This window comes from Schistocerca gregaria, chromosome 1, assembly GCF_023897955.1.
Source record: "Schistocerca gregaria isolate iqSchGreg1 chromosome 1, iqSchGreg1.2, whole genome shotgun sequence".
Taxonomy (NCBI): domain Eukaryota; kingdom Metazoa; phylum Arthropoda; class Insecta; order Orthoptera; family Acrididae; genus Schistocerca; species Schistocerca gregaria.
In genome coordinates, this window is record NC_064920.1 from 492,796,093 (window position 1) to 492,823,394 (window position 27,302).

General features: G+C 41.0%; 1 protein-coding gene across 5 annotated transcripts in view; it reads left to right on the forward strand.

Moving 5' to 3' along the window:
- LOC126353886 (potassium voltage-gated channel subfamily H member 8) overlaps window positions 1-27,302 on the forward strand; it is a 1,477,332-nt gene that overhangs the window by 1,152,986 nt on the left and 297,044 nt on the right. For 2 of the 5 annotated variants that reach the window (XM_050003094.1, XM_050003103.1), the window contains exon 6: window positions 15,671-15,700. The exons of the other annotated variants lie outside the window; for them this stretch is intronic. In XM_050003094.1, the coding sequence (XP_049859051.1) occupies window positions 15,671-15,700 (30 nt within the window). The remainder of the gene's footprint in view (window positions 1-15,670; window positions 15,701-27,302) is intronic. 5 annotated transcript variants of the gene reach the window in all.

Here is a 27,302-nt window from a genome sequence, read left to right on the forward strand (position 1 = left end):
CCAGACTCATATATTCTACACACCAACGTGAATAGTCGTTTTGTTGCCACTTACATTAATGATTTTAGAAATTCTGATGGAATGTTATCTATTCCTTCTGCCTTATTTGACCGTAAGTTCTCCAAAGCTCTTTTAAATTCCGATTCTAATTCTGGTTTCCCTATCCCTTCTAAGTCGACTCCTGTTTCTTCTTCTATCACATCAAACAAATCTTCACCCTCATAGAGGCTTTCAATGTATTCTTTCCACCTATCTGCTCTCTCCTCTGCATTTAACAGTGGAATTCCCGTTGCACTCTTAATGTTACCTCCGTTACTTTTAATGTCACCAAAGGTTGTTTTGACTTTCCTGTATGCTGAGTCTGTCCTTCCGACAATCATATCTTTTTCGATGTCTTCACATTTTTCCTGCAGCCATTTCGTCTTAGCTTCCCTGCACTTCCTATTTATTTCATTCCTCAGCGACTTGTATTTCTGTATTCCTGATTTTCCCGGAACATGTTTGTACTCCCTCCTTTCATCAATCAACTGAAGTATTTGTTCTGTTACCCACGGTTTCTTCGCAGCTACCTTCTTTGTACCTATGTTTTCCTTCCCAACTTCTGTGATGGCCCTTTATAGAGATGTCCATTCCTCTTCAAGTGTACTGCCTACTGCGCTATTCCTCATTGCTGTATCTATAGAGTTAGAGAACTTCAAACGTATGTCGTAATTCCTTAGAACTTCCGTATCCCACTTCTTTGCGTATTGATTCTTCCTGACTAATGTCTTGAACTTCAGCCTACTCTTCATCACTACTATATTGTGATCTGAGTCTATATCTGCTCCTAGGTACGCCTTACAATCCAGTATCTGATTTCGGAATCTCTGTCTGACCATGATGTAATCTAAATGAAATCTTCCCGTATCGCCCGGCCTTTTCCAAGTATACCTCCTCCTCTTGTGATTCTTGAACAGGGTATTCGCTATTACTAGCTGAAACTTGTTACAGAACTCAATTAGTCTCTCTCTTCTTTCATTCCTTGTCCCAAGCCCATATTCTCCTTCCTTCCCCTACAACTGCATTCCAGTCGCCCATGACTATTAGATTTTCGTCCCCCTTTACATACTGCATTACCCTTTCAATATCCTCATACACTTTCTCTATCTGTTCACCTTCAGCTTGCGACGTCGGCAAGTATACCTGAACTATCGTTGTCGGTGTTGGTCTGCTGCCGATTCTGATTAGAACAACCCGGTCACTGAACTGTTCACAGTAACATACTCTCTGCCCTACCTTCCTATTAATAACGAATCCTACACCTGTTTTACCACCTGTGGTCTAGGGGTAGCGTCTTTGATTCATAATCAAAAACGTCTTCGGTCCCGGGTTCGATCCCCGCCACTGCCTAAATTTTGATAAATAATCAGCATTGGCGGCCGAAGATTTCCGGCATAAGAAGTCAGCCTCATTCTGTCAACGGCCTTGTCAAAGAGGGCGGAAGAGCGAATAGAGGTACAGGGCACTCTCTTGTCCTAGAGGTGGGAAATTGCCCCTAAAGGCGGAAGAATGATGAACGACATGAGGATGCAGAAGGCAATGGAAACTACTGCATTAAAGACACGTTACGTGTATCCACAGGACATGTGGCCTGTAGTTTAAGAAGTGTCATGATGATCTCTCCATTGGCAAAAGATTCCGGAATAGTCCCCCATTCGGATCTCCGGGAGGGGACTGCCAAGGGGGAGGTTACCATGAGAAAAAGATTGAATAATCAACGAAACGATAATGTTCTACGAGTCGGGGCGTGGAATGTTAGAAGCTTGAACGTGGTAGGGAAACTAGAAAATCTGAAAAGGGAAATGCAAAGGCTCAATCTAGATATAGTAGGGGTCAGTGAAGTGAAGTGGAAGGAAGACAAGGATTTCTGGTCAGATGAGTATCGGGTAATATCTACAGCAGCAGAAAATTATATCTCTTATCTTCGCCATACTCTACTAATTACGAAGGAAAGTTTAAAGAAATCAAACACCTTTGGCGTTACATAGAACAAAACAAAAACATTTATGATGGGATATTATTCCAGTTTAACTGTAAGAACGAAACAGGCGTAGCAGGGTTACTTGAAGAAGCTCCATAATGAAAACTGTTCTACATTTACATTTCGCAAGCCACTATACAGCAAAAGGCGGCGGTTACTTCGCATCACTACATTTCCTACTCCAGTCGCGTGCTGATAGATAGAAAAATGACTGTATAGGATCCATTACCTCAGCCATGTACTAAACCAGAATTAAATGGATACGTCACACACCTACCCGATTTTGTGAAAACAGTGTCGCCATTCATCCAAAGAATCCCATTCGAGTTACTCGAATCTCTGCTTTCACATTTTGTACACGCAGTATCGATCTATTATGACCGTAAGAAACAATCTCTGAATTCAATGCCTACTGTCATGCCCACTTCATATGAGTTCCAGATGTCAGAATTAGTCATCTGCACAAAGTGTTCACAACCTACTGCGTGAAGTGGAATGAAGCAGGTCATTAAAATAGAGGAAGTAGATGGATACAAATGTTAGATAATCTTTACAACTAGTAGACTAATTGCAGGAGGCAATCTCAGAGAGAGTGTGTACAGTCCATTTACAGGGTCGTTGTCAACCTAGTAATGTCAGAGAAGACAACGATTTCAGAGCCATGCTATTCCTGATCATTTAGGACATGCCATAACAAGTTACCAGTAAAAGGTTTATATTCTTTATTACCAGTCATGTTCGTACAACGTTGTACATTCTTTGGTGGATGTTTTCTCTGTTATTCTGAAAATTATTTATACAATCAGTTTGTGACCAGAGGTATGACTTGTGGTTGGCAGGAGAGCCAACACCGTGTTACTAAAGGAGGCCGAAACGCACTCGTTTTAGCTCACGCAGGCTGGCGTGAGGTCTGGAACATGGCAAGGGAATTAGAATTGAGAAAAACGGACGCAGATGGTGGAATACTTAACTTTAAGCCATTAATGACGAACGTCGCTCTTGACATTACATGATTCACAGTATCAATAGTAACAGATAATGGCGCCTTGCTAGGTTGTAGCGAATATCGTAGCTAAAGGCTATGCTAACTATCGTCTCGGCAAATGAGAGCGTATTTTGTCAGTTAACCATCGCTAGCAAAGTCGGCTGTACAACTGGGGCGAGTGCTAGGAAGTCTCTCTCTAGACCTGCCGTGTGGCGGCGCTCGGTCTGCCATCGCTGATAGTGGCGACACGCGGGTCTGACGTATGCTACCGGACCGCGGCCGATATAAAGGCTACCACCTAGCAAGTGTGGTGTCTGGCGGTGACACCACATGACTTTTTTATAAAATTGACTCTTCATAATTTGTAAATTTTCTCATATCGGACACTATATTAGAATGCGCAATTTCAAACAATTTGGTGGTCTGTGCAACAAGTGGAATTCCAGAGTACAAAGTGGATTGCTTCTTTTATGTAACTATTCTCATTTAGATCTACAATACAGGTGACTGAATTCTGGAGACAAACTAAATAACGCATGTGAATCACAAATCATATCCAGTTTATGCACAAAAACTAATACGACATCTATGACTGATACCATCAAAGAGCTAATCAGATCACAGAAGAAATTAAAAGAAATGCTACACATTCACAAAAAAATGAATTGCTGTTCATACAACTTTACAACATTCATCGGTGTTGGAGGCTTCAAAATAGAAGCCCGGACACCCAATACACTGTAGTTGAGAATAAAAAATTCGATTAAAATATTTATAAATTAAAGCAATCAAGTGTGTGCCAGTAAAAAGCCACAAATATAAATCAGTACAAATTGAAAAAGACTTACATACATTTGAAAGCAAAATATTCAAAGCAGCGAACACCAGTGAAAAATGAAGACACCTTATGTCTATGGAACATAGTAATCTCGTAGCCACATCCTCAGAAAACAGAGCGCCAGATTCCCAAGCACAACAATACCTGGTACCACATATTGACTGTTACCGCAGTCAGAACGCATTAGCAGAAGATAAAAACTTATTATGCATATACCTCACAGAGCAGTAAAACCAGTTAGAAACTGCGAATATTGAAAATAACTGTCCTATCGGAATTTCCTTCCCCCACGCACCTTTCTTCTTTTGGAGTAAGAAAAGCGCACATTGAAACACACACACACACACACACACACACACACACACACACACACACACAGAAGCCCACTTACGAACGAGAAACTAGATGGTGGAATAAATTTATGGTTCCTTAGGTTAGTTAGGATTGGATTGGATTGTCTGAGGGAAGAGACCAAACAGCAAGGTCATCGGTCTCATTGGATTAGGGAAGGACGGGGAAGGAAGTCGGCCGTGCCCATTCAAAGTAACCATCCCGGCATTTGCCTGGAGCGATTTGGGGTAATCATGGAAAACCTGAATCAGGATGGCCGGATGCCGAATTGATGCCTCACCCAGCTTCGCGTGCATACGAATGCTACCAGATGTGCAACTGAGTAATTCTGTATAAACTTCATAGTATCAGAAATACCGGGTGATCAAAAAGTCTGTATAAATTCAAAAACTGAATAAATCACGGAATAACGTAGATAGAGAGGTACAAATTAACACACATGCTTGGAATGACATGGGGTTTTACTAGAACCAAAAAAATACAAAAGTTCAAAAAAGTCCGACAGATGGCGCTTCATCTGATCAGAATAGCAATAATTAGCATAACAAAGGAAGACAAAGCAAAGATGATGTTCTTTACAGGAAATGCTCAATATGTCCACCATCATTCCGCAACAATAGCTGTAGTCGAGGAATAATGTTGTGAACGGCACTGTAAAGCATGTCCGGAGTTATGGTGAGGCATTGGCGTCAGATGTTGTCTTTCAGCACCCCTAGAGATGTCGGTCGATCACGATACAATTACGACTTCAGGTAGCCCCAAAGCCAATAATCGCACGGACTGAGGTCTGGGGACTTGGGAGGCCAAGCATGACGAAAGTGGCGGCTGAGCACACGATCATCACCAAACGACGTGCGCGAGAGATCTTTCACGCGTCTAGCAGTTGGGGTGGAGCGCCATCCTGCATAAACCTCCCACGTTCCAGCAGGTGTTTATCAGCCAGGCTGGGGAAGATGCGATTTTGTAACATATCGGCGTACCTCTCTCCCATCACTGTAGCAGTTACAAAACCAGAATCACGCATTTCCTCGAAGAAAAAAGGCCCGAGAACGGTACATGTTCTAAATCCAACCCATACCGTGACTTTCTCATCGTGCAATGGAGTTTCCACAACAGTTCTAGGATTTTCGGTAGCCCAAATTTTGCAGTTGTGTGCGTTGACAGACCTTCGGAGCGTGAAATGAGCTTCGTCGGTCCACAGCACGTTACTCAACCAATCGTCATCTTCCGCCATCTCTTGAAACGCCCACACCGCAAATTCCCTCCGCTTCACTAAATCACCAGGTAACAGTTCATGATGACGATGGATTTTGTACGGATAGCATCGGAGGGTATGCCTAAGTGCCAACAAAACAGTAGTGTAGGGAATGCCGGTGCGACGTGCGACTGCATGAGCGCTGACTTCCCCGTGCATAGACGAACCCACTACAGTCTCCATTTCTTCATGAACTGTCTCAGCAACATTACGCCTTGTGCCACTACAGGGTCTATCGTGTAAACAACCCGTGGCTTCGAACTTCGAAATCTTTCTCTCCACAGCTGCATTTGTCAACGGACCTTTACCCGTTCGAATCCCTTTCCTAAGGCGATAGGCTCATAACGTTGAATTAGAAAATTCCCCATTTTGATAATATAGCTTCAGTAAAAGTGCCTTTTCAGGTAGCGTCAACATGCTGCGACTGCTGGTGCATCTGATTCTCTGTCTCATTACAGCTCCTTTTATACACGATTGTCATGCGCAGTCACTGAAGTTTTGCTGTCCAGCGCCATGTATTGGACATTTTGTGAACTTTGATTTTTTTCTAATAAAACCCTATGTCATTCCAAGCATGTGTGTCAATTTTTAACTCTCTATCTACATTATTCCGTGGTTTATTAAGTTTTCAAATTTATACTGACTTCTTGATCACCCGGTATGCACGTAGAGCCGCAAAACCTGAGTTACATTGAGGTAGCCTCTAACACACCGGGCAATCATAATACCAGTTACATTGTGAACTCGAAGACACAGAGATCTATGTAATAGATTGAAATCAACATATCATGCATACTCGTAAACAATTTAGAGAAAGAAAATATTTAACATTGAGGCCGGTTCAGCTGCATCTTTTAGTCGTAATTCTATAAGAACGTTCACTGCACCACTAAATTGGGACAGTTACTAAAACCAGCGTTCTTCTTTGCACATGAACGCTCACTGCAGCCTGGCGTACGATATTACATAATAGTTTCAGAACAATGACACAGTCTCGTCAATAAAATATATAGGTGTAACTTATTAAGTGGTATGGAACGGAACGAACAGGAAAGGACGGTAGCAGAGCAGGCGAATTGTCGACTTCGGTTTATTGGTAAACTTTTACGAATGTGTGGTTCATCTGCAAAGGGTACCACGTATAGAATAATGCAAACTATTCCAAGGTACTGTTCGAGTGTTTGAAATCCCCACCAGGTCGGATTAAAGGAAGACATTGAAGCAATTCAGAGGCGGGCTGCTAGATTTGTTACCCCTATGTTCGACCAACACGCTAGTGTTAGGGAGATGCGTCATAAACTCAAATAGGAATCGCTGGAGGGAAGACGACAATCTTTTTGTGGAACACTATTTAGAAAACTTAGAGAACCAGCATTTGAAACTGATTGCAGAGCGATTTCCATGCTGCCTTCGTACATTTCACGTAAGGACAACGAAAATAAGAGAAATTAGAGATCGTATGAAGACATAGAGATAATCGTTTATTCACTCGTTCTATTTGCTACTGGAAACGGAAAGAATTACTGATAGTGGTACAAGGTACCCCTCCGTCACGCACCATATGGTGCAGAGAATTAATGAATGATGCACGCTCTGGCAGTTGACACTGAACATAAATCAGTGTAGTATATTGGACATTAGAAAAGAAATCAACTGCTGTACAGTTACACTATTGATGACGAACAGCTGGAGACAGCGTCTGCGTCAAATATCTAGGTGTAACCATCCAGAGCGACCTTAAGTGGAATGATCATATAAAACAGATAGTGGGAAAAGCAGGCATCAGGCCCAGGTACATTGGAAGAATCTTAATGAAATGTAAGTCATCCAACGAAAGAAGTGGCTTATAAGGCGCTTGTTCGCTCGATTCTTGAGTATTATTTATCTATCTGGGATTCCTATCAGGTAAGACTGATAGGGATCCAACGAAGAGCGGCGCGTTTCGTCACGGGATCGTTTACCTGGCGATAGGGATCCAACGAAGAGCGGCGGGTTTCGTCACGGGATCGTTTACCTGGCGATAGAGCGTTACGGAGAAGCTAAATAAACTCCACTGGCAGACGTTACAAGAGAGGCGTTGTGCATTACGGAAGATTTGCTAGTGAGATTTCGGGACAGCATTTTTCAGGAGGAGCCTGACAACATTTTACTTCCCCCACATACATCTGGCATATGGACCACGAGGAGAAAATTCGAGAAATTAGAGCCAATAGAGTGGCTTACCGACTGTCATTCTTCCCACGCACTATTCGCGAGGGGAAGACGGTTGGAGGGATCAGATAGTGGTATCGAAAGTACCTTCCGCCACACACCATTAGGTGTCTTGAGGATTATGATGTAGATGTATGTATGTATGTATATAGATGTAGACACACCATGTGATCAAAAGTATCCGGACACCCCAAAAACACGATCGTTTTTCACATTAGGTGCACTGTGCTGCCGCCTACTCCAGGAGCTCCATATCAGCTACTTCAGTATTCAGTAGACGTCGTGAGAGAGCGGAATGGGGCTCTCCGCGGAACTCACGGACTTCGAACGTGATCAGGTGATTGGGTGTCACTTGGACGCGAGATTTCCACACTCCTACACATCCCAAGGTCAACTATTTCCGATGTGACAGTGAAGCGAAAACGTGAAGGGACACGCACAACACAAAAGCGTACAGGCCGACCTCGTCTGTTGACTGACAGCGACAAGCTGACAGTTGAGGAGGGTCGAAATGTATAATAGACAGACATCTATCCAGACCATCACAACTTCCAAACTGCATCAGGATCCACTGCAAGTACCATGACAGTTAAGCGGGAGGTGAGAAAACTTGGATTTCGTGGTCGAGCGGCTGCTCATAAGCCACACATCACGCCGGTAAAGGTCAAACGACGCCTCGTTTGATGTAAACAGCCTAAACTTTGGACGACTGAACAGTGGAGAAATGTTGCGTGGAGTGACGAATCACGATACACAATGTGACGATCCAATTGAAGGGTGTGGGTATGACGAATGCACTGTGAACGTCATCTGCCAGCGTGTGTAGTGCCAACAGTAAAATTCGGTGGCGGTGGTGTTATGGTGTGGTCGTGTTTTTCATGGAGGGGGCATGCACCCCATGTGGTTTTGCGTGGCACTATCACAGCACAGGTCTACATTGATGTTTTAAGCGCCTTCTTGCTTCCCACTGCTCATTAGCAATTCGGGGATGGCGATTGCATCTTTCAACACGATTGAACACCTGTTCATAATGCACGGCCTGTGGCGGAGTGGTTACACGACAATAACATCCCTGTAATGGTCTGGCCTGCGCATAGTCCTGACCTGAATCCTATAGAACACCTTTGGGATGTTTTGGAACGCCGTATTCGTGCAAGACCTCACCGACCGACATCGATACCTCTCTTCAGTACAACACTCTGTGAAGATTGGGCTGCCATTCCCCAAACAACCTTCCAGCACCTGATTGAACGTCTGCCTGCGAGAAAGGAAGCTGTCATCAAGTGTAATGGTCGGCCAACGCCATATTGAATTCCTGCATTACCTATGGAGGGCGCCACGAACTTGTAAGTTATTTTCAGACAGGTGTCCGGATACTTTTGATCACATAGTGTATATGCTTTAAAAATACATTACCATGACTTTAGGTTATCTAAGACTGATATGGTTAATTAGAACCGAAACATGTTTGGACAATGAAATGCCAAAATCTGTGTGCTGCATGACTACGATATTCATTAATTTATTATCCTGTGACCACAAGAAATAAGAAAGTTATGATTATTAATGAACGAGAAATTATGTTGGCCGAACATTGGCAAGATGTTGAAGTTCGTCAAAAACGTTGATGTTACACTCATAATTCGATGCTGAAGTTATAATAGATTGTTGTCACTTTAGGTATGAAGTGAGAGAGAACACCTTCTATACAGACATGATCTTTCATCGTTCCCCCAAACAAATTTGTGTCTATTGAGATGTAGATATATTAAGAGGTGCATAGGAGGACGTATATGGAACATCGGTTATCATTTTCTCCACACACTGATTACTTCAATTTTAACACGTTCGTTAGACTATTTCTTAACCTGATAATACTCACAGAGTTCATTATTTTCGTGCAAGTTTCCAGTCACTGAAGCTACAGCACGCATCTGCTCCCTTTCTCACATAGTTGACCTTTTGCTCTCGTTCTCACATTATGCTCTTTGTTTTTCAACTTCCGGTAGACAGTCAATGAAATCGTCTAAAAAGCATTGGTGCATATTTCGTTCGTTCCAGCATATGCTGAGATGTAAAAACGCTGTTGATTTTGTTGATGCGTGGTCTGAGGTCCCTTGAGAGCATTATCCAGCTAGTCAGCACGTCCAGTCTAGCGGTTCGAGATTGGCTTGCTTAACATTGTAGCAATTAAGCAGATACGCCTCTGTGGCGGCCTGAGGCGCCAGAGACAACAACGACCCTATTATCGAACGGTCTCCTTAACAGCAAGAACCACTATGTAACGAGCCTCTGGATTCTGCAGATGCACCTATAAGCAACCGATTCTATGGAACAATCATAGTAAATCCTATGTCATAATAATGATGACGTGGGAATGATCCGTTGTGAAGGGACTAGACGCCTGACGTCTTTATCACCCACTCATTCATCGTTGATTATATAAGCTCTGTGGTACTTTTCGAATGCAATATGCAGTTAGTAACCAATAGGAGCGCAGCGAAATTCTATCACGTTGACGGTGTTAGCTCATCTACTGCAACGCAGCACAAGCAAAAATCCTGTATGCGCACAACCTTCTCAGTCCCAAACTGCCCGCATTTGCACAGTGCGATGACTGGAACAGAGGTAACAGAAAGAGATCAAAGAGTGTCATGAATCCATTTTGTTTTTCGAAGTAATCTGACAGGCACACACAGATTTGATTCCAGTAATATCAGACACCACTGTGGCAAAAAGATATTGAAGTATGTTTTTCAGCATTTGTTGCTACAGCGTTGATCTAACTCTGCTGTTTTCCCAACTACTTTTCCTGCTTTTACACATACATTCTTTATTGTATATGAGGTCAGTACTACACAGAACAACTGAAAGTAGCATAGGGGCTCGGATTTCTAGAGAAACAAGGGGTAGGTTTCAATCTTGAAAACCCCTTCATTATAACACTTCCTTGCACATACGGAGAAGAAGGCTGAAAAAACTTCATCATTGAGGGCTTTACTTGCTTGTTTGCAATACAACATAAGTCTCACGTGTGACATGTTTTATTACGACCAGTGTTATCTACATTGTCAGAGTGTTGGAGTTATTCGAATACTGCATCTTACTGTGGTCACTGGAATACACTCGTTGAAAGACAGTAGGTGTAAAAATACAGCGAGGGAAACATACGGTTACATACAACGTGTTCAGAAACCAAACACAGATATAAGAGTAGAAGGGCATGAAAGGGAAGCAGTGGTTGAAAAGCGATTGAGACAAGGTTATAGCCTATCACCGGTGTTATTCAGTCAGGACATTCAGCACGCAGCAAAGGAAGCTAAGGAAAAATGCGAAGAAGGAATTGAAGTTTACTGAGGAGAAATAAAAACCTTGAGGTTTGCCGATAAGACTGTAATTATGTCAGAGACCGCAGTTGAACGGAATGGAAAATTTCGTGAAATGAGGATGTAAGATGAAAATCAACGAAAGCAAAACAAGGAAAGCCAACGCAGTTAGTCGAAGTAAATCAGGTGACGCTGAAAGAATTATATTAGGAAATGAGACATTAAATATAGTAGACGAATTTTGCTACTTGGGCCGAAAAATAACTGAGGATGGGTGAACTAGAAAGTATATAAGATGTAGGAAGGCAGTAGCGTGAAAAGCATTTCTGAGGAAGAAAAATTTGTGAACATCGAGTACAGATTTCAGTGTCCGGAAGTCCTTTCTTAATGGATTTTTTTAGAGGTAGTTATGTACGAAAGTTAGAAGTGGATGATAAACAGTTCAGACAAGAAGAGTATAGAAGCTTGTGAATGTACCGATAAAGAAGAATGCTGGAAAGTGGATGATGGGTAGATTGCGTGACTAGTGAGGAGGTACTCAGCAAAATGGGGAGAAAGGGAATTTTTGACATAGCTTGACTACAAGAAGAGATCGGTTGATAGAATACATTCTGAGGCACCAAAGAATCATTTGATACTGGAGGAAGGTGTGGCAGAGGGGTAAAAATTTCAGAGAGAGGTCAAGAAGCGTGCAGAGTAAGCAGGTTCAAATGGATTTGGGTTGCAGTAGTTATTTGGAGATGATGAGGCTTAAACAAGATTGTGTGGAGAGCTGCGTCAAACCAGTCTTCAGACTTAAAATCACAACAACAACAGCAATAATAATAACTGCAATCAAATCACTTACAGATGTTGCTGACATTCCATTCGGTAAAGCAGAAATTAGACGGCGTCAGAGTCTCTAACTAGAGTATTAGTGCAATTTTTTCTTTGCTATTGAAATACCTCGTGTTGATGTTTTAGAATTAATGAAAATTATGGACGCAAGTCTTTTGCATCCATCGACCGTAACGAAATATCGATTCTGTATATAGCATTAGACATGATAAGTGCGTAACGCATCGTAGTGGGCACTATTTACTAAATGTTGTATTATCCTATTGGGTTGGTTCCTTAGGGAGCTCAACAATATGGTTATCAGTACTCTTGCAGAATATTAACTTAATACTATGTGAAAATAGTCTTTCGTCGTAAGGTGACTTCTTGGGACAATGGTGCATGTACGCATGTTGTAGGCTTGCGAGACAATCCGTCAGTGACAATAGTGGATGCTTTATCCACATTTTAAAATGACTAGTAAAAAGCACTCATAAATGACTACACATCCGCAAGAAAGGTCATGCATTTTCGTCGCACTTAAATGATGGTGGAGGTGGTGGTGGTGGTGGTGGTGGTGGTGGTGGTGCTGGTGGTGGTGATATGGTGATATGGTGTGACGTAATACTAAATAAAACGATAATTAGCTGAATAGTGCAACAAGTTGCTTCCTGAACACCTGGCTGGCTGATTGCTAATAAAAACAGGGAAAGAGGCAGCCACTGTGAGTACAAGTAAATGTTGGTTAACAATTGTATGCATGGATTTTGCAAGTGCTTCAATAAAAATATGGATACCATTTTAAGATATATGGTCTCAGACAATAAAGGAAACAAGGTTACAAACAAAATACCTCTATTGACCTTCAAAGAGATCACAATTAGCTACAACGTACTTCTGAAATCGGTAGTTAAGTTGCAGACGTTCAGAAAAGGCTTCTTATGGGAATCGTTCGAAGTTCCGTGGTCACGCATTGCTGGATATCCGCAACGTCTGCAAACGTTCCTTAGTAACTGTGCTTACAGTGTCTTTGCTTACCTTCATCGCTTCTGCTCTCACTCCTAAAGTTCGATATTCTGCAAGCAGAAGTCGTATTTGTGTCATTGCAAAATGGAGCCACGCATTACACGACGTTCTGCTTCAAATTAGAGCAAATGGAGACGGAGACTTGTGGAATGTCAGTGAAAGTGTATGGTGATGAAGCACTGAACAAAAGTGTGTAGCTGAGTGGTTGAAACGCTTTAGAGACGAGAAGGACGGTCTCGAGTTTGAGCAGCATTCGGATCAACACGCACAATCCCAGAAAACTACGGACGATGCGAGAGGACGCTTGCAGATGGTCGGTGGCTGTCTTTGAGAGGAGAAGAGTTGAAAATAAGAAAGTTTATGGTAAATACTATATTCAATGAACTGTGGATGAAGCCTGACCAACAGGCATTACATGCATTGATCCAAAATGATAGTGCATTGAGAATGGCAAGTTTCTAGCTGAAATCTAGATCTGCCAATAAAATTTAAAATGGGCGACTGAAAGCTGAAATCTATTATTTACAAGTCAATAATAGTCGCTGCGTGCAACAGAATGGAAGGTAACCTGATAAATACTATTCTTCATGAAAATTCGCAGACACTGTGGATATCCAAAACAAGTGACCATGGTGATCGTGTGAGTCCACAAGAAGCATTTGCTGTCAGTTTCGGACAGGTTTAAAACACATGTCAGAAGTGTCTTGTAGCGAATGGTGATGACTTTGAGAGTTAATAAAAGTGTTTTGTTTGTAACTCTTGTGTCCTTCATTTTTGTGGTCACACACGAACTTCCCCATACGCACCTTATATAATGCGTAATTAACTTCCAGTCAGACTAATGAAGGATGTACAAGCTACTTTGATGTACGTTAATATAACCTACCCAACAATTTGTGCGGGCGTCCGGCAAACAATACAGACTTTAAAACATTTTACACATTTGTATCACTGTTATGTAACACAGTGGACGATTAGGTGTCAATAAAAATTGCTGCCTTCTTGTCAGAAAACAAAATGTAATCATGTAACTCGTGGCGCACCGACACTATTCCGCCAGAGGAAGCGCCTGTGTGTCTGTGTCCTGTTCTTAGTGGTAACTGCAACGCTAATCACCGTGGTTAAAGTGTAAGCTTCACCAACTTTAATTTTTCCTCCAGCCATACATTCTCTCACTGCCGCTGACACACATTTGCTCCTCGGCAACGAGTCAATAGTAGTTAAGGGAGAGCATGACACCGTAGATTACTTTTCTTGCTTGTAACCGTCGCTCCCGTGTGATGTTACTCGTTTCCCAGTATTTCCACATTGTCCGGTACCCAGTATAATTTCCTTCCCTTGACGTCTTGTGACTTTATTTTTTGGGCCACTTTGCTGCTATGGGTATTTCCTGAACAATCTGTGAGCACATAGTAACTCAAGACGGACGAAAACCTTATTCTATCGGTTGTACTTCATTTGCTGCAGTACCGTTAGGTTTGTATTGACCTCTGGATCCAATGATGTAACTTCGTCTGGTAGTCTAATCCTAAAGACAATGTCAAGGAAATCTTCTGAACAACCGACAATACGGCACCGCTGGAACTCATCAGTGTAAATAACAGCTCAATTTCGGAGCTCACCCAAAAAATTTTAAGAGGTTTGCTTAAAAATAAAACACGCTGTACAAGATTACTTATAATTTGTCAAGTTCGAAAACAGGCTTGCTTTCAGTACTAACCACAGAGGACATCTGTGCCGACCTTGTGTCAACACATACAGGTTTCCCACAACGAGCTCTGAAGGTGTGTTCTGATCACAAACAGCCTTGCTGCGTTTCTGTGGTTTACGTACATTCGTTTTGCTGTTGGTCAGACAAAAAGATTAAAAGTCCAGAGACTGTGGGGACTGACCAAAACTTACAATGTCACACCAGGAAAACTTCTGCCGCATCGTTACAGACGACTACCTAGCCTAAAGTCTGGGGCTGGATGGAGGGTTCGTGCTGAAGTCCCCTCTCGCCAATCTGATGCCTCAACGTGAACATAATCCAAAGTATTTAAAATGAATGGTCCTGCAGAACAATACATAGTAGAGCCATAATACAATTGAGACCAAACTATGGCTGGCCCTAAATACTTCGAGTGATGTAACAGCACCTATCCTTAGTTCCAACCAGACCAGATAGTTTCAGGTTCGCAAGGTCATTACTTTATTATAAAATGAGCGATTATTCTAAACAAATAAGATATAGTGTTAACTTTAAACAGTAAATGATTAATAAAAGCTGCAACTGTCGGACTAACAAGTTATCTCCGAGTTTTATGCCTTCAGATTTTGTTGTTTTTGTCTCTTTAGCCTTATTAACGACGGAAAGTATGAAATGTGCCATTGAATATCTTTTCTAGTAACGGCATTAATGTTACTGACTTCTGCCTAGAAAATTCCAGAGCTAAGTTAACAGGAAGTAAAAAAGGCGACCTTAAATTACTTCGAGATGACCTTACATTATTTCAGAGTTGCAATATCCCGTTTCAGAACTCTTTATTTTCATTAACGAATGCAATAATTTCAAGCAAGATGCTGTGAAACAGGGTGATGACTGAAACACCTGCAATCTTTCCATGAATTTTCAACAGTCCTTCATACGTTCTCGCCGACTCCGCTCTTCTGGGAAGACATGACTTTTGGGTATATCATAAAGTTCTGTCACAATACTAGAAGTGTTCTGACGTCAGTATTCTCTTTGATCAAACCCTTAAAGTGAATTTATTGTATATATTTTCAGTCTGTTTTGTATCTGATGTTTGAGAAATGTTGATGTGAGAATGATGTTGCCAACGCATTTGTTCTCTTTTAACAGCTGACGGCAAAACATCGAGGTATGTCTCAGGTACACAACTTATTATTACATTACTTTTTCATTGTTGTAAACTAACTTATTTCAAAACTTATTCAATTTTTTTTGTAGTGCCTCACCCTCTCTTTTTTCTTCTTAGATTTTTTTCTAACTGTTGAGACATCAACAAAAAACCCTCTCCTGTAGTAGCTAAACCACGAGAACATTAGATGTGTGACAAACCCCAATGTCAGAGCCTGGAAAGATGTGACCAATTAGAAACCTCCTCTGTCAAAAGCAGATGTAAAGCTTTATTTTTCCGCAAAATGCATGAAATGTGGTAGAGTGATTTTAGCAAGTTGAAAATCTGGCGCTCTGTATTAGCTTGATTTTACAGTGTCTGTAATTCCTGGGGGCAGATGAAATTAGATGCTGCTGTAAAAGAAACTAATAACGAGCGTGCACTTTCACCTACCCTTTCAACCTTTCGGTCGTTTTATTTGTTCCCCTTCAACATCCACTTTTAGTTTTATAATACACTTACCTACACAAGAAATATTGTAAGCTCATGTTCGCGTCAAAAAGGCGATAGATTATGAAAAGTGTACGTACTTCGTAAGCAACAGGAAACTTCCTTGAACAGTAAACAAATATTTTTCTTCTTTACTTCAACTCAGCTTTGCTGTTTCGAATAAAGTCTTTGAACATTTTCACTAAGATTGTAAAAAGAGCATATGGTGTAGACCGAAATCATCTTCACACTTGACGAAACACAGACCTAACTTGATTATAAATCCACAGTATCTTCTGAGACATGAATACTAAGAAACAATACTACAGGGATTCATTAACATGAGTAGTATTCAATGGTACACGCTCACTGGAATTAGTTATTTATAAATATTTATCAGGAGAAAGAAAACTGGCGTTCTACGGATCGGAGCGTGGAATGTCAGATCCCTTAATCGGGCAGGTAGGTTAGAAAATTTAAAAAGGGAAATGGATAGGTTAAAGTTAGATATAGTGGGAATTAGTGAAGTTCGGTGGCAGGAGGAACAAGACCTTTATTCAGGTGAATACAGGGTTATAAATACAAAATCAAATAGGGGTAATGCAGGAGTAGGTTTAATAATGAATAAAAAAATAGGAGTGCGGGTAAGCTACGACAAACAGCATAGTGAATGCATTATTGTGGCCAAGATAGACACAAAGCCCATGCCTACTACAGTAGTACAAGTTTATATGCCAACTAGCCCTGCAGATGATGAAGAAATTGATGAAATGTATGATGAGATAAAAGAAATTATTCAGGTAGTGAAGGGAGACGAAAATTTAATAGTCATGGGTGACTGGAATTCGTCAGTAGGAAAAGGGAGAGAAGGAAACATAGTAGTTGAGTATGGATGGCGGCTAAGAAATGAAAGAGGAAGCCGTCTGGCAGAATTTTGCACAGAGCATAACTTAATCATAGCTAACACTTGGTTCAAGAATGATAAAAGAAGGTTGTATACATGGAAGAATCCTGGAGATACTAAAAGGTATCAGATAGATTATATAATGGTAAGACAGAGATTTAGGAATCAGGTTTTAAATTGTAGGACATTTCCAGGGGCAGATGTGGACTCTGACCACAATCTATTGGTTATGACCTGTAGGTTAAAACTGAAGAAACTGCAAAAAGGTGGGAATTTAAGGACATGGGATCTGGATAAGCTGAAAGAACCAGAGGTTGTACAGAGTTTCAAGGAGAGAATAAGGGAACAATTGACAGGAATGGGGGAAAGAAACACAGTAGAAGAAGAATGGGTAGCTCTGAGGGATGAAGTAGTGAAGGCAGCAGAGGATAAAGTAGGTAAAAATACGAGGGCTGCTAGAAATCCTTGGGTAACAGAAGAAATATTGAATTTAATTGATGAAAGGAGAAAATATAAAAATGCAGTAAATGAAGCAGGCAAAAAGGAATACAAAAGTCTCAAAAATGAGATCGACAGGAAGTGCAAAATGGCTAAGCAGAGATGGCTAGAGGACAAATGTAAGGATGTAGAAGCTTATCTCACTAGGGGTAAGATAGATACTGCCTACAGGAAAATTAAAGAGACCTTTGGAGAGAAGAGAACCACGTGTATGAATATCAAGATCTCAGATGGCAACCCAGTTCTAAGAAAAGAAGGGAAGGCAGAAAGGTGAAAGGAGTATATAGAAGGTTTATACAATGGCGATGTACTTGAGGACAATATTATGGAAATGGAAGAGGATGTAGATGAAGACGAAATGGGAGATAAGATACTGCGTGAAGAGTTTGACAGAGCACTGAAAGACCTGAGTCGAAACAAGGCGCCCGGAGTAGACAACATTCCATTAGAACTACTGATGGCCTTGGGAGAGCCAGTCATGACAAAACTCTACCAGCTGGTAAGCAAGATGTATGAGACAGGCGAAATGCCCTCAGACTTCAAGAAGAATATAATAATTCCAATCCCAAAGAAAGCAAGTGCTGACAGATGTGAAAATTACCGAACTATCAGTTTAATAAGTCACAGCTGCAAAATTCTAACGCGAATTCTTTACAGACGAATGGAAAAACTGGTAGATGCGGACCTCGGGGAGGCTCAGTTTGGATTCCCTAGAAATGTTGGAACACGTGAGGCAATACTGACCTTACGACTTATCTTAGAAAAAGATTAAGAAAAGGCAAACCTACGTTTCTAGCACTTGTAGACTTAGAGAAAGCTTTTGACAATGTTGACTGGAATACTCTCTTTCAAATTCTGAAAGTGGCAGGGGTAAAATAGAGGAAGCGAAAGGCTATTTACAATTTGTACAGAAACCAGATGGCAGTTATTAGAGTCGAGGGGCATGAAAGGGAAGCAGTGGTTGGGAAAGGAGTGAGACAGGGTCTTAGCCTCTCCCCGATGTTATTCAATCTGTATATTGAGCAAGCAGTAAAGGAAACAAAAGAAGAATTTGGAGTAGGTATTAAAATTCATGGAGAAGAAGTAAAAACTTTGAGGTTCGCCGATGACATTGTACTTCTGTCAGAGACGGCAAAAGACTTGGAAGACCAGTTGAACGGAATGGACAGTGTCTTGAAAGGAGGATATAAGATGAACATCAACAAAAGCAAAACGAGGATAATGGAATGTAGTCAAATTAAATCGGGTAATGCTGAGGGAATTAGATTAGGAAATGAGACACTTAAGGTAGTAAAGGAGTTTTGCTATTTAGGAAGTAAAATAACTGATGATGGGCGAAGTAGAGAGGATATAAAATGTAGACTGGCAACGGCCAGGAAAGCGTTTCTGAAGAAGAGAAATTTGTTAACATCGAATATAGATTTTTGTATCAGGAAGTTGTTTCTGAAAGTATTTGTTTGGAGTGTAGCCATGTATGGAAGTGAAACATGGACGATAAATAGTTTGGACAAGAAGAGAATAGAAGCTTTCGAAATGTGGTGCTACAGAAGAATGCTGAAGATAAGGTGGATAGATCACGTAACTAATGAGGAGGTATTGTATAGGATTGGGGAGAAGAGAAGTTTGTGGCACAACTTGACCAGAAGAAGGGATCGGTTAGTAGGACATGTTCTGAGGCATCAAGGGATCACAAATTTAGCATTGGAGGGCAGCGTGGAGGGTAAAAATCGTAGAGGGAGACCAAGAGATGAATGCACTAAGCAGATTCAGAAGGATGTAGGTTGCAGTAGGTACTGGGAGATGAAGAAGATTGCACAGGATAGAGTAGCATGGAGAGCTGCATCAAACCAGTCTCAGGACTGAAGACAAGAACAACAACAACAACAACAACAACAACAACAAATATTCATTTCGAAGCTTACGTAATGAGGCGAAATTTGTTGAGCCACGGTTCCGACAGCTGTGCAACGAAACACTCCGCAACCCGTACGCTTTTCTGGTATAATACAATAGCTTGCCTCCTCTGCTTCTGTCACCGCATAACTGTATGATTAACTTTGTCAATATACACCGAGTGACTGTAAACGGAACGCAGGAAACGTTGCAATCATATTTACAAAGAATACCGTCTGTTTGTGTGGAATGAGAACACGCCATTAACAATCATGTTGTCACACACACAGTGAAATATTTGTCGCAAACTGCCGAGAAACGGAAGATTCTGCTGGGTAGAGACGACATTATTTTTAAATCAAGAGCAGAAAAGGAATTTTCAAGTCCATTGTTTTCAACCGTAAATTAGCAACAGAATTTGATGAGTAGATTGGCAGTAATAATTTTGACTGTAGGATACAACTAACCAGCAGCAACGTCCATCAACATATTTGCTGGATATCACAAATCATTGGACACTTCACGTTCGTAGCGAATCTTGTAGTATGAGCTTCAGGAACCTGGAGATGCGGGCAAATGGCCACCGCAAATTGTAACTACCACAAAGCATCAGAGAAATATTCGCCGTCTGGTTCAATAAGTGAAATGCAAGCATCTAAAAAATTAGATCTGCCGCATAATAGATGGAGAGTTCCTCAAGATGGTGAGCTTGTGTATGGAATGCACAATAAATACAGCGTCACTTGAGTCTCATAACAACTAATGGCTTACCTGTATTTCTAAACGGTATGAGAGGCAACGTCGTTAACTATATGAAACTGTTAAAGGGATGAGTTGGTATTTACGGAAGGTATTAATCGGAGGAAATCAAAAGAACAGAATAGGAACATATTTTGATGTACTCTTATAAGCGATGGCCTGGTCATATTTTGTCGCTTGACAGTTCATTTGTGAATTTGTGCTTAAGAGGTGCAACCCGATGGCCTTCTTCTTACGACTTCTACTCGTAATTCATTGTCTGGTTGTAATCTTAACATAAGTTGACCGTGGTCTCCGCAAATGAATAATCCTGGATAAAAAGCTGTTAATCAGATAACTCCTCATAAATGCAAAAGAAAGGAAAAAAGTGAACTTGTTCGGCAAACCTTCGGAGCTATTCAGAATTAAAATAAGATTTCGACCGGCTGGCGGAGTGTTGCCTGGAATCTTCAATAGTTTACCCGAAAGTTTCGAATATAAGAATCTCGCGTTTGCTTCTGTTGGGTACATGCCAGTTTCACTTTCTATTTCATTTTGGACGAATGTGGTAAGGTTAAACATACTGTTCTCCTCCGCAATTTCTACTAAAGTATGACGACCTCCCTCACTTCTGTTATCATCTCCAAAGATTCTCAGTGTATTAATACTCTCGTTTTTGCAGTACCTTCACATCAAAATATCTCCATGTAGTGGGTATGTGTGTCTTTTATCACCTTGTGTAGTTCGTCGTAGTTGTCTCCTGTCTCCTTACCAAAATGTGAGCATTTTGATGTGTAGACCTGGATGAAATCCGTGGAATTAAAAAAAAAAATAAACGGGACTTATTATTTTCTCTAAGACTCCTTCGACTGCTATAAGGTTGTTTTAACTTACTTGAACAATAAAGTAAATTTCCATACTTCTCAGTAACAAACCATATGAAGCGATTTTAATTCCATGTAGTGTTATTTTTTCTCCACACTGATGATAATCCTTATGTATCTCATTTGATATTCCATGTCCACTAACCTGCACGGTGATCACAAAGTGCTGAGATACATTGCCCGTAAATAAAAATTATTATACGTAGCTGTGCTATTGAGGCTTGTGTTAGTACTATGTACCCACAGTTCCAGTAGCAATGTTCGAGTTCATAATAGTCGGAGTTGCATCGTGGCCTGAAGCCATTGTCCGAGCTCCCTCATTTCGCCAGAAACGCTGGTATCGAATTCGGAAAAACAATGGTTCAAACCATTGCCTGGACACCTAGAGTCCGTGGATCCCCTAAATATGGTAAATGCTAGAATGATTCCTGCAAAAGGGTTGTTTTTGTTGTTATTGTTGTAGTCTTCAGTTCCAAGACTAGTTTGATGCCGCTCCCCACGCTACTCTATGCTGTGCAAGCCTCTCCAGTTCTGCATAACTGCTGCAACCAACATCGATTTGAACGTGCTGACTGTATTCAAGCCTTGGTCTCCTTCTAAAATTTTTATCACCAACCACTCGCCTCCCCTCCCCCCCCTCCCCCCCACATACACATACACTTCCATTCACTTCAAATTGACGATTCCTGGATGCCTCAATATGAGTCCTCTCAATGAATTCCTCAAATTTGTTTCACCCCAGTTCTAACCAGCACCTCCTCACCAGATACTCGATTTGTCTAAGTTTCAACATTCTTCGTACCACCACATTTCAGAAGCTTTTTGTTTGGGCTGTTTATTGCCCACGTTCCACTTACGGACAAGGACGAAGTCCACGCACCTTCAAAAATGACTTCCTAATACATCAATTTATATTACACGTAAACAAGTTTCTCTTTTTCAGAAACTTTTTTTGTTATTGCCAGTCCGTATTTCATATCGTCTCTACTTTTACCATCGTCAGTCATTTTGCTGCCAAAACAGCGATATTCATCAATTACTTTTAGTGTCTCATTTCCTAATTTAATCCATCAGCATCGCCTCATTTAATTCGATTACATTCCATAAGATTTTTTTACACTCGGTGATACGTGTCCATCTAAGTCTTCTCTTCAAGATTCTATCCCCTCCATTGAACTGCTCTTACAAGTCCTTGCCTCTACTGCTTACTCAATGTACAGGCTGAATAACGTCGGGGAGAGACTACAAAATTAGCGCCTTCTCAACAACTGTCTTCCTTTCACGACCTTCAACTACCACAACCGTAGTCTGGTTTCTGTACGAGCTGTAGATAACCTTTCGCTCCATTTACTTTACCTACTACAGGGAACACGGCCAGTTTTGCTCTCCAAAAGTCAACAATCCAAGCCCGTTTTTCACGTACCCGTTGAACTGTCTACACACACAAATCAGGACAACACAGAATGTTTCACGAATGTCGCAAGATGTGCAGAGCACTGTGTAGCCACCGCGAGAGCGTTACAAGTCTCATAGAAAGTTTGAAGTGGGACACACTTGCAGATAGACGACGCGCTAAACGGAAGGGGCTGCTCACTAAATTCCGAAATGCGATCTTCGCCAAGGATGTAGAGCATATATTAATAACACCAAATTTCAAATCGCGCAGTGATCACCATTCAAAGATAAGGCAAATTAGAGCTCGTACTGAGGCGTTCGGACAGTCGTTTTTCCCTCGCGCGATCCGCGAGTGGAATAGAGGGTAGGAAATATGACTTTGGCGCCAATTGTGTTCTCCGCCACACACCGCTTGGTGGATAGCTGAGTATATATGTAGATGTAGATGTAGATGTAGAACCACGAAGACAGGATCCGGTAGCCGCATACAGTCTGACCCGTTCCTGGGACTTTCGCAGCTGACGTATCTGATATTAGTCCTAGGAGACGAGTGAAGAGCGGCCTTGGTAGGTAGTCCATGAAAGTCGCAGCTCTATCTAGTATTTCATACTGGTATGCCACTAACATCTCATAGAGCTGAGTACATACCCAAAGCGGACCCATGGTTCAGTGACCCACCAATACAACTGCTACGGCACGGCGTCAGTACTGCAACTGGCTATTGCGCTCTGAGCTTCATGGACAGGTTTTCCCTACAGTGCTCTGATTTATGATGAAACACTGTTGCATTTACCAGAGTACTTAAACTCCAAGGACAATTTTTGACATGGAGTTCATTATCTTAGAAATATAGCATAAAGAATCAATTTTACTCACCATAGACGAAAGCCTTAGGTTCAAACTTTCATTGAAAATTAATGGCTGTGCGGAACAACACATGATACTGAACAACTTTCACTTCGAAATATCACTGACGCTTATCTTACACAGTAAAATGGTTTCAAGTCTTCTCCGACTTTGATTCTTTTCTATAGTCAATGGATCGAGCACTTTACACGACGGAAGTTCGAACCACAACCATGATCATGTTTAAGACATGAAAATATGGGAGTCATGTGGAAGTTAAATGCGGATCTTCAAGAACTACTACTACACGAGTAATAAGCTTAGTTTCATTATTTTGGAGAGAGCCGCTAAGAATCCACAAGCTGCACTCGCTGAAGAGATACGTCACTGATAAACAATGAATGGATGACGACCAGTCTTGTACTTTGCACAATAAGAAAACACATCCATATTTTAAAGGACGTACCTCATAATCGGAATCGTAAATTGTGCAATCATAAGCAAAGCAATTAAGGCCATGTTTCTTGGTCGATATTTAATGCAGGTCATCATGAACTCTTACCATCAGTAATAATCTTAGTTTCATTATTTTGCCAAGAGCCGTTAAGAGCCCACTACCTGAACTCGGTGGATCAAGGTATGTAACTGAGAGGTAATGGACAATTGATAATGGGTCTTACATTTTGCACAATTAGAGACCACACACCTGCTTTAAATGAAACACAGACCACAATTCAGAACGTAATTTGTCGGAATTCGCGTCAAGAGAAACAATAAATATGAGGAGTGCCACGTTTGTTTGTGTGACTAGCTAAGGAAGTAAATGGAAAACAAAAAAGTATCATTTAACGAATCTGACTGCTAACGGATATAGCCATCGTAGTCACATTTCACGCATCAGAATTCTTAGTTTTACGTCTGTCGTTACCAAACTTTTCCGAATTACATTTACGAACGAATTAGGAAAAAGACTGATAACTTACGAATTTTTCTTATATGTCGTGAAACATTTGAGTTCATACCATAAAGTTATTTCTGCATATTCTGGGAATAGGCCACGAGTACTCTTTTCTACATCTTTTCTGTTTTACTTTAGCAGGCAATGTTTTTTTTTATCGTATGGCAATGACTACTTGGAATGCGAAGGTCACATATAGAAGCATTATTTGTGTCAAGCTCTCTTCATTCGTTCGTTCGTCGTTAGCCGAAGAGACCTGCGTGACGAGCATCAGTCCGTGCACTATGCAAAAAGGCCAATGATATTTTTGCCACATTTACTTTTTCAAATCTAAATCAGCAATCAGAAATATCACCTATTTTGGGCACACACACGATGTCAAGAATGTTTCATACGACAATATAAATTCCTCTGTTCACTAACTGGTAGCGACGTTCACATCAGTCTTTACAAAATTCGTATTGAACTAATTTTATTTTTACAAGGGTCCTGGGGCTTGTTCAGATATCTTTGTATGCGTTGCGCTTGTCTTTTCTTCCTATATTAGTAATCATAAAGAACTCTACTAATATATGATTGCCTAAATTGTAGTAAACTATGTAAAATCTTATCACACTAAATAATAGACGTTATCGTTTTACTGCAACATTCTGCCTCTTGTTTTCCTGAATCTTAGACGCCAACGGCAACTTCCTACAACGTAATGGGAGGTAAAAAAGGTTTTTTAATTGATGATATTTCACCACTATCGATTGTTCCTAGATTTCACAATCTTAGCGCGCATACAGTTCTGCAGAATCAGCTGCAAGAGTATCTTCGATGGCTTCGTCGTCGCATCTCATCTCTTCCTTGCCCTCGTTTGGCGTAATTTGCATAAACATGCAACATTTTTTGCAAGAGTTCGAAAGCTACGATTCTGTAGTGTAACGACTGTTTCTTACGCTATCTTTACGGTCTCCATAAACGGTGTTACCACAAATCAACATCAACTTTCGATGTCCTCTCATCCCCCTATTGGCACTGATCGCTATTTGTCCCATGTCCATTTTATGAAGGCAAGCAGCGTTAACTCTCCTACACAGGCTCTCGTGTTAATGACGTTTGAGTTTCCTTCGCCTACTCTAATTTCTCGCAACAGGCTAGATATTTGTCTCTGAGACAATACCCAGACATTACTGCCATCCTCGCAGGTCAGTGTCTGGTTCGTATGCTATGAACTTTCTTTTCTGTATGAAATTGCCCTTTACATAGTATCTACGTTCGAGTTTCTTCTTACAAAGAAGATGAAAAAAGGCCTTAAATTTTTTGCTGCTTCAAACTCGCTCCAAACCTCGCAACCGGTGAATTTGCCCTCATGACCATTTCTCATAATATTATGTTATATTGTTGTTTTTACTACCACTTTATCAACCTACGCGTCGAACTTGATTTAATGGGTACATAAAAATTGACGTCGTCTATGAAGATGGTTAATGATTAAATGTTTGTCTCGTCTTGTTATGAGTAGAAGACCCAAGTTTTGGCCGCGCTAAATTCCATTTCATATTTTATCTTTGTAGAATGCCTAACTATTATTAGTTTTAAATTCTACTACTTTCTCAACCGAGTTATAGCAAGCTCCCGTATATACAACTGGGAAAAAATTACATCGCTAGAACAAGAGCAATTCAAAAAGTAAATGCATTTTTAAACAAGAATATTTGTAGTGGAGAAACAGCATTGCAAGTAACATTATTTCTCTGTAGTATCTCCTGTAGTTGAACGGAATGGACAGTGTCTTGAAAGGAGGGTATAAGATGAACATCAACAAAAGCAAAACGAGGATAATGGAATGTAGTCGAATTAAGTCGGGTGATAGATTAGGGAATGAGCCACTTAAAGAAGTAAAGGAGCAAAATAACTGATGATGGTCGAAGTATAGAGGATATAAAATGTAGACTGGCAATGGCAAGGAAAGCGTTTCTGCAGAAGAGAAATTTGCTAACATCGAGTATTGATTTAAGTGTCAGGAAGTCTTTTCTGAAAGTATTTGTATGGAGTGTAGCCATGTATGGAAGTGAAACATGGACGATAAATAGTTTGGACAAGAAGAGGATAGAAGCTATCGAAATGTGGTGCTACGGAAGAATGCTGAAGATTAGATGGGTAAATCACGTAACTAATGAGGAGGTATTGAATAGAATTGGGGAGAAGAGGAGTTTGTGGCACAACTTGACAAGAAAGGACCGATTGGTAGGATATGTTCTGAGGCATCAACGGATCACAAATTTAACATTGGTGGACAGCGTGGAGGGTGTAAAAATCGTAGAGGGAGACCAAGAGGTGAATACACTAAGCAGATTCAGAAGGATGTAGGTTGCAGTAGGTACTGGGACATGAAGAAGCTTGCACAGGATAGAGTAACATGGAGACCTACATCAAACCAGTCTCAGGACTGAAAACCACAACATCAACAATCTCCTGCAGCCACTACGTACTTGGTCCATCTCTCGTCATACTTTATAATTCCGTCTTGGAAGAGTTTTGTTGCACAATTCATTACCATTCTTGCACTGCTTCCACAACCAAATCATTCAACGAAAATTTGGATTCAGGCAGGTGCTCCTTCATCGGCGAAAGGCTGAAACTTACTTGGAGCTGAGTCATAACTGGGTCTTCCAGCAGCTCAAAACCAATGTTTTGAATAAACTAGATTGTTTTCCCAGCTGTGTGAGCGACGGTACTATATTGAACCAGAACGTCACCTAGCTTTTTCGCTTTGACTTTGGATCTTAGATTTCGCAGTCTCAGACAGTCATCACTAGTCATTGTTTTGTCTTTACGAGTGTAGTGGATCAGCAGTCGACCGTTAATATCCTGGAACACTGTCGTCATCGCCTTTCCTGCAGTAGCTTTGCTTTTGAACTTTTTTCTGCAGGTAACGATAGAAGTTTCCACACCATGGTCCGCAGCTTGCCCTGTGTTGGTAGTGATGAACCTACGTCTCACAAACTGCTCCATTTCGCTGAGAAACTTCTTTTTGCTCTTAA